A 12,817-nucleotide genomic window follows, 5' to 3' on the forward strand; every position below is an offset into this window, starting at 1 on the left:
GGGCATCGTTCTCCTTTACTGTGAAAGGAGTAATTCTTTGGAAAGCATCCAATTCCATAACCGAAAACCATCTCCCATATTGCCCAATATCAATATCTTAATTTAGGTAATATGTTTCTCCTCTTATTTATTGACGCATTCTATTTAATCCCGTACTTTCAATTCAGTATTTCTGTTCTCCAATAGAATTATCATAATAAATGCACTAGAGAACATTACCAAACCTACGATCTAAACGTTCTCATTCCTTATAGAATTTAAGATTTTATTTCAAATGAAATCACCAAAGAGATCCAAAATATAATTCACAAACTTTCACAATCACTTTTAACGATTCTCCACAATTTCCCAGAGTTTCTCCGATAAGGATATCACTCGTAACGCTATTCATTGCTTTCTTCTGGAATTACGGAATTCTTAAAGCACAGTGACAAAATGTCGAAAGTAATTTTGCACCGTTGAATTGCATTACTAACACTTTGACGAACGTAATTACAGTGAGGAAGTTAATTTTGCGGTTAACCGTGTTCTTATTGTGTAGCTTTCATGAACGGTAGACGGTCGCACCTCCCGGTACTGAGAACATAATAAATAATTCAATAATAATTTCCACGTCGCGCGTCGGACTGTGTCGGGATAGGAGAAGTGATGCACCATGCCGCCGCCGCCGGTATGGGGCCCCGTCCGGATGAAAACATAAATCTACATATTATTAAAGCAGCGGCGATCAAAGCGATCGAAATAATGCAGATTATCAGAAAATGCCGGTGCTGTGGCAATTTCTGCAGGCACTTAAAATCATTTCGACGCCTCTCGCCGATGAATATTGAACAGCCACGCACCTGCCACCTCTCCACCCCTTCCAATCATTCGTTTCCCCCGCTTCCCCCCGCTCCCCTTCGTCTCACCTACTGTATCTACCTCTTCGTAATGATTTCAAGCACGGACTCGTTCATCATTGACGACCCCGCGCAAAATCATCCAATGAATTGAACGATCGCGAGGGGGTTACGAGCAATGACGGGAGGCGAGGGGTAGAGGAGGATCGAAATTATTTGCCGAAAATCATATTATCGAATCGGCCGAGGTATATAGTGTGCGCAACCGCGGTCTAGCGAGTTTCAATTTTACACATCCAGATGTATTTTAATGCACGGCGCCGCGCGAAGCCTGGGGCGCTGATCGCGGGGCGCGCAATTAAAAATAATTGACGACGACATCCGGCCGATGCTTCCAGCCGGAGCGGCGACCTCCTATGTGAAATTAACTCGCAATTTTCCCGCGGAAAACCTGCTGTGAATCTGACTCGTCGAGCTTTCCAGGACGTGGCCGACAAAGCGCCTTCGAAACGCTCATCCTTATTTCTTGAAGCAACATTGAAGATAACGAAACATTTTGCATTTTACGCTTACTGAAAATTTTAACTGCAGATTATGTACTAATTCGACTCCAAATTTAATCGATTAATTTTCTGCGCGCGCGCGTTCGTCGAGATCCGTAATATAAAACTTTACTAATAAAAATTTATGAAATTTGCGATTCGCGATTCGCGATTGAGTCTACTGTTCGATTGCGTGGCGGTTTGTTCGAATCTGACGTCGGCGTCACGACATCGAGGTGCCTTCTGCAAAATCACCGATTTATCGAGGCCGATAACATTCTACTGTTTTGCGAGAGCATGAAAGGGTAACCGGGAGAAACGGACGAGAAGAGGAAGTGAAAACGAAGGCGTAGGAAACTGCAGCTCGGCTGACTATATACACACTGCATGCGAAAATGTTGAGCGCAATTTCTGAAATTCCGTCGTGTCGCTTCGCTGTGCCACTCGAATGCCGCCGCACTCGTCCTCTTCTCCTACCCCTCTGCCTTCCTGTCCCGCTTCGACCTTTCTTCCACCTCATCGTTGTCGTCATAGTCGTCGTTGAAGCTTCTGCACCTCTGTCTCGCTTTTACCGAAGATCATCGCGAACAGACATCCACGACGCGACACGACGCGATGTAGAGAGGTGACACGGTGCTTTGAAAATTTCAGTAACCGACATCGGGCTTTGTAGCTCGAACTGTGAGCCAAACGTGACGCAGGTAGATTTCAATTTCCCAAGTTACTTTTTTAATAGCATTGCCAAAAAACGCGGCTTACGAGATCGATCTGAATTGATAAAATTTTCATACGTACATAATATCGGAATCGGCGTCGAGATACAATCATTGCTCGCCGCGAAGATTGCGCAGTTTCCACGACTCGTCTGGAAAATGCAAATTCGCTGCCTCTCGAGAAAATGTAAATGCAAAAAATGCAAATTCGATATCTCCGACTTTGAGGAAAACTCCCGGAACGGGAACAAGAACCAGAATCCTATAATAGCTATCAGAAATCAGACGTTATTGCAAGCGTGACATGGATGAGATTAGCGAATAGGCGATGCGGCGGAGTCTTTTATTGCTCTCGTGCTTTGTGTAGAATACATGTTCGTGTACGAAATGAGCTATTAATTGACTGTTGAGCATCACCGTAACATCTGTTGTAAAACCGAAAATGAATGTGCTTCAATGATAGAGACTCATGTTTGATAATGATAATATATTTTCATCTTTAAATGAAATTTAAAATGAAATAAAATTTTTAAATGATTATTATACTAAATTACATAAAATCAAATAATATTAGTTAAATAATTATCATCGTATAACTTCGATAAAATCTAGTTTATTTTATAATGCAAAAGCTATTGGTAATGAATAAATCATCTCGAATTTATAATTAGATGAATGAATATCACACTCTCACTGAAATAGTCATGAAAAATCATGGGAATCAAATTAATTTACATTTGCATTTACATAAATTTACCTAACGCGAGCCGACGATAGCGGGACAGGGGCGGTATTATATTCTCGTTAAACCTCGGGCACCACGGGAAAGGGAGAGGAGGTCAAATTAAAATCGCACAAAAAGGCGGTGCTTCTTCCGGGCACGGAGTGAAATTAGAAAACTGTCAAATTAGCCCTGATTCATTCGCGGCGCGTATTTGCCGTGTAAATAACCCGCGCGTTATTCTGCGCGGCGGAGGTCGAGCTTCGCACAGGAATCGGTGCTTCGGCGAAGCATAAAACGATTATGAGCAAGTACCGTAAAGCGCCGATAATTTCAAAGGAACCGGGAGGCCGGGGAACGGCCGGTGTGCCTCGGGCAAGATGGTGGACGAAGGAACGCGGCTGCCAAAAGATAGCCTTGGCCGTTGGACGACATGGACGCCCGCGGGCACACTACAACTCTTTGCGTTATGGCTTCCATTAACGAAACAGCTAACGTTAACGTTACATTATGTAATAATATAATGCAAGAAAAACGTGTCACAAATTGCTACAATATTCCAAAGCGTTTGGCAAGTTGGTCTATAAATTAGAAAACGGCACATTATAGATTTATTGTTATAAATGCAACTCGTTTACAAAATTTTTAAAACCGTGGATTTTCATATCGTGAGGAATAGTGAATATGTAATACTACGAAAAGAATAAAGACAGACTAAGAAATAGGAAAAATGGAAAAGATAAGACTGGTAACAATTTTCTTTTGCGAAATAATGCAATTAGGTTTATTAATATTCCGTCTAATTAAATGAGTGTGACCTCAATAATGATCTCAATAAGTAATGTGCACTGCACTTAATTCCAATGAAATGCATAAGTTATCATATAAGTGATGTATGATCAGGTGTTCTTTTCTCTCTCTATCCTTGGCTCTTTATCGATCAAATGCAAAACGTATCTGGAATATAATAAGTAATGGAGTGTGTGTTATAAGCAGGTTGGCTTCTATCACGATAGAAATGTCACGATAGAAGTCAGCTGGTAATAAGTAACATAGTTTCGCTTGAAGTATCGAAATGTAAGCCATCTATCTGTAATATAGATTTTATGACTCGCGCCATGGTACGTAAATTGCAAGCAATTATGCGCGGCGTTATGTGTACACATATTTGTAAAATATTCAAAGAACAAAAAACTTTTTCCGTTTTAAAAAATTTAGAGGTGGAAAATATGATGAAAATAAACCATTCTTGTATATCTACTCTGTATATTGTAATACATCACAAATCCAGAAATTTCTTGATTTAAATATGATCCTTTATCATTTTAAATTTTAACATTATTTTCAGACGAAAAAATAAAAATACATAAAAATGCAAGTTCTTCATATATCTGGCATTTAAAAAAAAACAATAAAATATAGTTATATATGTATGTGTAATGCAACAATTTACAATGTCCTAACAATGTTCATGTACAATATTCTCTACATTTTCGAAATACATTGATAATCAAAACACATTTCGCAAAGCATAATTTTATTGCATTTCTGGAAATTGCGGTAGCCAATCGTAGTAGAGGGAGAAGACCAAACTCAAACGGCGGGTGTCGTCGTGGGATGGGAAGCATCGCGACGCAATATAATAAAAGAAAAAATTACACGAACGCCGCAGGTAACGATCATATTATTCGCCCCCTCCCCCTTCGAAAGACTTGATCCCTGCTGCGTGTTCCGCGTGCACGATCCCGGCTTAGGGGTGCTCCATGGAACGAGAGGGCTCACTTTTCACTTAAGGACCAGCGAGGTCGGGGCCCGTCTAACTGCCCCGCATTATTCGTTATTACGGCGTGCATAGTACGCGAGGGTGACGGCGGTATCGCTGGTAAATCTGGAAGAGATGGAGAGAAAGGAAGAAGAGAAGAGAGAAATGCGATTTACTCATAGTCCAGGGGATTCTTCGGGAGAGTACACGCGAGAGACTAACGATCTAAAGTGCGTACTTGATAAAGTGTGCTAGACATCTCTTTTTCGACGGAATTATAATACTTGGACAAAACTCATTTCTGTAGGATTTAAGATTCGTTGCACGTATCGTTCCCTGAATTTTATTCTGTAATCCTTAAATCGACGTTAAAATATGTTCAATAAAAATTTCTTAAGAAAGAGGAAAAGGAGAGAGAGAGAGAGAGAGAAAGAGTGAAACGTAGAAACCGACATGCGAGTTCTCGTGGCGATAGGTTCACCCACCCATTTTTATGCTGGCATCTCGAGCTCGGTCCCGTAAGATTTCTGTTGGATAGCAGTCACCGGAAGCCACCCGCAGTGCCTGGAAACTGGATGGACAGCGGGAAGAAGGGAAGGTGGAAAGGAGGTGCCCCCAGTGACGCGAGTAGTCGTTTGCTCCGGCGACGAGAATAACGCGAGTTAAGCCACCTCCGTGCCTTCTCCGTTTGTACCCCTTGCGCCACCCGGAGAGACGTCGACTTACGGGGGCGGTTGCCTTCGAATTATTTTCTCCTTATTTACCTCCTGCCGTCTTTTTCCTTCCTTATCTCCGCTCTTTTATTTTGTCGCGCCCTCTCGTTTGACCCAAAGACGATAATAACGTGCGAGAGGGAAGGAAAAGGAGAGAAAAGGGCAGGAACGTGGAAGCTTTAAAGCAAAGGCGGATTTCTTTCGAAGGAGTTTAACTAAGGCGATTGCGCGGGAGGGTGTCTCTAATCGATCGTCGTGATTGAGTCCAACGCGGAGCCCTTCGTTATTTTTCTTCACATTTTCAACTTAAAGTTTTGATTGCTCCGGAGAGTTCTCCGAGCGTTTAAAGCTTAGCTAAAAATGTACCTTTCCAAATTACAACCCGCCTAATCTCATATATTTCAGCTTCCGCTCGATTTACAAATTTACTCAACATTTGATCGGAACTGTACAGAAATTACGGAACTACGAATAATCTTCAGGCCTTTGTTGAATCTCGGATGGTAATTTAAAATGATTTTACCACTGCGCCGTGCTGATAATAAAATAAATATATGCTGTATCAGCGCGGAATAATTGGCATTATTAGTCCGTACGAGTGGACGCGCGGGCATAAATCCGCCCGCTAATCGCGCGACGATAACAATAATCGAGCGAGATAATCGTTTGATATTAATATTAGCGGACCGACTCATAATCCGGCGTTTCAACTCCGAATTAAATCGCTCGGTGTGTAATGAGCTCTCGCATCGCGATCGAATTCTATGATGAAAGGCTCACCGCTGCCTTTCCACCACAACGCGTCCAAATTATTTATCAGAAATAAACGCGGAATCGTTCGACCGCGAATAATCGCGAACTCATTTCTCAGGGTCATATCAGTTACTGAATCAATTTTGGTTATCAACCTGGCTCTTTCTCGGAACAAGCATCGTGTAATTTGCACTGTTTGCACGACACAGCTGCGAAATTCCCACTTGCACACCGATAAATCTCAGCGCACCGGCTTCTATTTCGTGTTACATCTAATGATTCCGGTTCGTCGCTTCGATTTTCCCCCCGTCATTCTGTGCGCGACATTAACCCCACCGACGACGTCGTGCGGCGTGTCTGAATGGCGCGGTAACGATTCTCTTAAAACAATTTATGCGCATTGATTAATAGGATAAAGCTCCAGATCGCGTCTTCGTCCCTCGCGAGCGGGAGAGTACGCTTCGTCCGCTTCTGCGGGAGGGGGAGACACGAAGTACCTAAGCGCGAAATGCAAGGAACCGTGAAGCCATCAATTTAAACGCGCATTGGCGCCGGGTCGCTGGAGCCCTTAAATTTGGCAGAACCGACAGCCATTCGCTCGGGGCGAACTGACGGTATCGCGTGAATAAGAAAAGCTCTTGATCCAACAGGGCCTGTACCTCGGACGCGATTAATTCCGCCGACCGAGCGGGAATTTATTATCAGTAAGGAGCGCGTTTCTAATGTACTCCAGTGAGAGAGCGAGTGCGGGAGAGCCAGACCGAGAGAAAACGCGAGATTTCAAGAGAGAGCTAGGTCACAAACCGCATTATCGCATTGCAAGTATCTGTCGGGTCGACAATTTTAAGCCAGAGTTTCGATCGTTTGGAATTTTCATAATATTGAAACTAATATTTGCAATTTGTGTATTCTTGCGGTATTTCAGGCTCCATAAAATAATATGAGGAAAAATAAAAGAAATAATGAAGAGCCAAGTGTTGCGATCAGCACATTTTTAATTAAAGAATAATTTACCTCATATTTACAGTAATCAAACAAACCTTTGAAACCGTTCATGATGAATCTTTCAGCAGAAAGAAATTACTTGCCTCTTCGAGCGCCGAGGGGATAAAAATCGCATCGAAGGGGTTGAAATGCCAGCGCGTGTGAGTTGCCCGAACCGTTTATCGGAAACGATTATTTACGAGTCCGCGGTTTCGCTTATCCTCTTCCTCGGCGAACGTCATGCACGCGGCGAGCTCGTATTTCGGATAACAATAATCCACGGACTTCGCTCATACTCGCCGCGGGTCAATACGGTGTCGGATGCTGGGGGGAAAAATACCGATACGCGCATTTGTGTGTACCAGGATCTCACCGTGTACGAAAACGTTGAAAAGCAGAGTCGCATTACCACTACGCCAGCAATTGCATCCGCTTTACTCTCGGATAACGTCGGCCGCGTGAGAGTTATTATCGTTCCGCGCACAAGTCCGTCGAACGATTATGCATTTATATCAATCCTTTAATTACGTTCGGCCGGTATCTTTCCCGGTGCTCGAAACAAAAAAGGCGCCATGGCAAATCCCCCTTTCAACGGAGTCTCGAAGAACGAGAGCCGCTGGTGGCCGCGAGTGTCTTTAATGGATGGCTCCTCCCGCGATTCTCCCCCGCGTTTCCCGTTTTCCACCCTCCTAATGCCGGTTTTTATTATCCTGCCAGCCAGGAGATCGAGCAGCCGATTCCGACGAGTTTTCCGCCACCCCCGTTTTGATCTCTTCATTTCAATTCACTCTGCAATCCACCCTCTGCAATCTTCCCCCGAGTTGCCTCGGATTCCAAGTTGTACTTGTTGTTTCGCGTGTGAAACTTTGCAAAATTAACCGATACACTGTTTTAACGAACTTTTAAAAGAGAAGATAGATAAACACACTGAACAGGTAAGCGAAATAAATTCGAGAAACTTCCCTGTTACTTGCAAAGACATTGGCACCCCGCGTTGCGTGCGATGGAAATTAAATCGTTCCATTTCTCCCGCGTGCTCGCGTTAGCGCACGGAATTAAAAATACGTCACATTCTTTGCCCAAAGAGGCCAAAAAGGAGATGGGGCAACGATTATCTCGAGGCGTCGGCAACACTCTTGTATCGCACCTTTAAAATGCCGGCACTTTTTTTCTCTCTTTTCAGTCGTTCCCATCTCGCGCGCGCGCAAGCCTGAGGTTGCGACGTTAGATCGGAGATAAGATACGACAGAAACGCGCGTATCGAATCATGTCGAACAAATAATTCGGCCGGAGTGTTTCGAGCGGCGTTACATGGGGAGGGAGATGTACATACATCTCGTGAGAATAGCGGGATTATTAATTCTCCAATGCCACTGGAGGGACAAAGCCATCCGATGTAATGGGCTTTCGTCCGAACCGATTAAACGCACAGGGGGGAAAAAAGAGAGGAGACTGGAGAAAAGAGAAAGACAAAGCCAGTTTCACGTGTATTTCTCTCGGTACACGAATAAGAAAACTCGGTAAATCCAACAAAACCTTATAATGGAGAATGTCAACCGTGACATGATATGTTATTGAAGACTGCGTGTACCAGTAACATTGTTACTACTAACGAAGAATCGATTGAGATGTAAGAAAAGCATAGATTACTTCAGCCTACATAAAGTTACAGCTATAACATCGAGGATGCAATATTAAAGATAATATTAGCGAAAACTTTTCAATTGTAATACGAATTGCACAGTTCATCGTGTAAAGGTTTATTGCATTACAAACTTGTGATGTAGCCATAAAATAAATAAATAATCAACCTCAAACTTCTCATTCATTCAACTGGTACCCTCCCAGTTACACGATTAAAAATATTCATTTTCCGGATAGTAAATATCGAATATCATCGTAATATCATCGTAAAAATAAATACACGTAAATTGTCGTGAAAATAAATAAGTAAATATGAATCATAAAATAAATTTGCAAATTACAACGAGGTTGTGCGTTTCAAACTTATTTTTTTTATATATCGTATCCGCGGCGAGGGAGATGCAGGCGTCGCGGCGGTATCAATCCAAGTGCGACGCCCAGGGACGCGCCACCTTCGGACTTTTTCGCCAGGTTTTATGCCTCACCGTGGGACATAAATTTCCGCATTTTACGGTTTTCAGTACATCACCATTTCGCTTAATTACGAGCGAGCTGTCCTCGTATCGATGATTATTTATACCGTGTGCCCGCGACATTTACTGCTCGTCGTCTGGCTGCCTCTACGTGCCCGCCGCCCCTGGGGGTGCGGGAACTTAATGATGTCCCACGTTGGCCAGCAAAAAGGTTCGGCATGATTTACATGTCAATCCTCGACAGTTCACGCGACAAGAAGAAGCTCAGAAGAATCACGTTGCATATTTATTATATCACACGGTGCAACGTTAAGACGGTCAGAATTTTTAATTGCAAAACGCAGCAAAGTAATAAGCCTCCGTCGTCCACAAGAAACGTTTCTCCCGTGAAAAGAAATCATTGCATAATCAAAATAGTACTTAATAATTAATAATATGTTAATATTATTAGTTGACATTTTCTTATTTCATTCGAGTGCACAATATTTTTATTAAGATTCTAACACCGATTACGCTACGACGAGCAGCAAGAAGACAAAATTATAGTGAGCATAGCCGATAAACCGCCGCAATTCGATGGAACCCAATGGCGCGATTAAAATGGTTGTTCTCGCGCCCCTATTTGCATGTTTTGCGCTGGTCCCTCGTGAACGCAAGAAGCGAGAGTCGTTCGCGTTCCCGCGCGAATCCGCGAGCGAAATAACGTCGTTAAACGCGAGGAACTGCGGACGGCAAGAAGCAGGCAAATTCGCGCTGAAATTGATTTGATTACCCCGGCTTCCTGCCGCGATGCAGAGTTTTTACGTCGGCCGCCGACTCGGAGGAGTCGCGCGTAGTCGAGTGGTAGGAACGATAGGGACGAGCGGGATGAGGGACGGGGCTACGAATTCGCGCGAGTGCGAATCGGCCGTTCGATTATAATGTCCGAGATTCGACGGCGCGCGCGGAGGGCAAGGCGCGTGATTCCATTTGCCGGTCGCAAATCGAAACCGCAACCCCGCGCAAACCGCAACGATAGATATATATTACGTCGATCGTCGGGCCGGGGCCGCGCGTTCATCCCCTGCGCGCTTTAAAATCGTCTCGATGCATCCAATCCTGTCCCGTTCACTCGGCGCGGCGCGTCGCGCGATCTGCGTTTCCCACCGCGAATTCCGCCCGCTAAATATTTCGTTCTATATTGCCTTCCGCCGCGATTCTATTATGCCTATCCTCGCGGGTTTAGATTTTATCTGGATTTTATTACCTCGCTCTCCTCCATCCCATCTCCGCGCCGTTTCGTCTATGGATGACATGCAGGACGACCAATGCAGATTAATCTTCATCGCGGAACCGTTTCCTCAAGTTATAGCCGCTGTAATAGAGACGAAGTAGAGGAGTCTCACGTGACACGGAAGATTAGTCCTAACAATAAGAATCGCCGAGGAACAAAATGTAATTCTCGTCAGCATTAATTGAGATGTTGAATAATGCATTTCCGAAAATAAAATTGGAAATATATCTCATGATTTATCTACTTTTAATTAAATTATTTTGTCACTTGTGATGTTAGAGTTTTTTTAAAACAATTTTCTGTGGTTGTAAGTACTGATATTCAATGACATTGTGATTAATTAGAAAAGCTATTTATCCGTATAATGACAAGGTATGGAATGACAAGAGAGCAAATTAATGTGACGCTATGGTATTGTATTTACAAAGTGTATAAAATAACGTCAATTTACCGCTGCGGCTATCGTACTCGACATTTCCTGAATAATTTAATTAAAACAAATGTCTACATCGTACAGAATGCACCACAGTAGTGGATGTTCAATGTGCAACATCATTCTAATGATAAAGAATCGATATGCTCCAATCACAGTGATATCTTGAAATTTGCATACAGTTTATTTCCCGAATGGAATGCTGGCGTGCACGGATTGATACGGATCGTTGACAGCGACTACGGGGAGGCCGCGGGATAATGGTGGATAGTGGAAATTTCGTTTTCCCTCGTCGAGAAATCACGAGGGTCGACGGCGGCGGAAGCGGAGTTCGCCGGAAAACGCGAAGTAACTAGAGACCGCCAACCACTTTGCGTAATTACCAGCCGCTCGGCCAGGACCGTACTATTTAATCGGGCTAAAGTGCAAGAGGTCCACACTCACCCCCGAACCGGTTTTTCTACACGTACGCGCGCACGGCCCTTCCTCACCCCTTTTCGCCGATTTCCGAGTGGGATGCGCGTCCGGAAAAAGAAGCGACGAGACGCGGCCGAGCGAAAAGACGAGATCCGGCCAGGATGTCCAAATATTTGAGCGAGCAAATGATATCTCCCGGTTAGACGAGCCACGGCGAAGTAATTCGCGAATTTTATCCCACCGACATTTCAACCTTTACTTCATGATCTTCCCATTTGCGTAGAAAAACGTATTTTTAGTCAGTCGTGCGTCTTATGCGAAGAAAATTTAATCCGTAAAACTCCAGGAGTAACGTGAAACGTTTACCGTAAAAGAACAAATATAAGAAATATTAAATGCATTCACACTTTCAGAGATGTTCTTCAAATTTGACACAATAATTATATAAAATATATAAACCAAAGATAATTTGTGTTAAGTTTTATTTAACGATTATTCTTCTTAGAATTAAAAAAAGAAATTATATATATATATTTCTAATTACTTTCGAGATAAAAAAGATATAAATTTAAAGAAAAAGTGAGTTTTATAATATTTCGAGATATTACAGACAGCGTGAAAAATTAAGCAAGCAAATATTCTTAAATTAAGAATTGTTGAAACAAAATTTTTTTGCCGACAAATTTGTAATTTTATTAATGTATGCAAATTTGTTAGGGTGAAGGGTTAACATGGCAGGATTTTTGAGTGTGATATTTTTTTCGAGCCGCTGTACGGCCGAGTTCTAAAGGGCGTGAGGGTGGAGGAGAGAGAGTGGAATGAAAACGGGTTTCTCCGTCCGTAACTCGTCCTGAGCTCCCCTTTCGTTTTAACGATACCGCAGCATCGCTGTACTTTCGTGCACGCGCTGATAATTTAAGAAGCTACTGTTATTGAAACGTAAGTTCATGGCGCTCATAAACTCATTTCGGTATAATGGCGGGCTCATAATGGAAAATGCCGTTCACTTCTTTAACTCGTTAAATACGAATGGAGATACCCACTATCGATCTTCGAAAGGCTCAAAGAAATATCTCTTTCAGATGTGAAGTTGCAGTTTTCTTGAAAATGACACAAGTGTCGCCACAGAAAATGCTTGTCTTAATAAGTTTGAAATAATTTCTCTGTATCTTTCAACTCACACGTCATACATGTAAATTCCCTTCGTACACAACTTTCATATTTAGGAAAATGATTGTAATACGATAAAGAAAAGTATAGAAAGGAACTTCGAGTTTACGTTCTTAAGATTATTTCCGACAAAGGAGAGGTAAGTGCCTAATAAGTAATATCATAGCGTAAAAAAGAGATTAAATTCAATATTCGATAAAATAAGAATTTACATGTGGAAATAACTTTTCATCGCCTTTCGTAATACATAAATCTCGCTTTTCCATTCGTCTCGATTTTTTCCATAGCTGTCATATCGGATATTTATGAGCGCGAGATATATTGCGTTTAATTTTGTATTTCTCGGTTGCCAAGAGAGAGACGACATTGCATATTGATGG

At 42.7% G+C, this 12,817-nt stretch overlaps 1 protein-coding gene across 4 annotated transcripts in view; it reads right to left on the reverse strand.

Annotated features, from left to right (window-relative positions):
- Positions 1-12,817, reverse strand: part of LOC105286449 (latrophilin Cirl) — a 407,961-nt gene that overhangs the window by 247,573 nt on the left and 147,571 nt on the right. For 2 of the 4 annotated variants that reach the window (XM_026968306.1, XM_026968307.1), the window contains one exon: positions 10,391-10,498. The exons of the other annotated variants lie outside the window; for them this stretch is intronic. In XM_026968306.1, the coding sequence (XP_026824107.1) occupies positions 10,391-10,469 (79 nt within the window). In that variant the 5' untranslated portion in view covers positions 10,470-10,498. The remainder of the gene's footprint in view (positions 1-10,390; positions 10,499-12,817) is intronic. 4 annotated transcript variants of the gene reach the window in all.

The sequence above is a fragment of the Ooceraea biroi genome, chromosome 3 (genome assembly GCF_003672135.1).
Source record: "Ooceraea biroi isolate clonal line C1 chromosome 3, Obir_v5.4, whole genome shotgun sequence".
Classification (NCBI taxonomy): domain Eukaryota; kingdom Metazoa; phylum Arthropoda; class Insecta; order Hymenoptera; family Formicidae; genus Ooceraea; species Ooceraea biroi.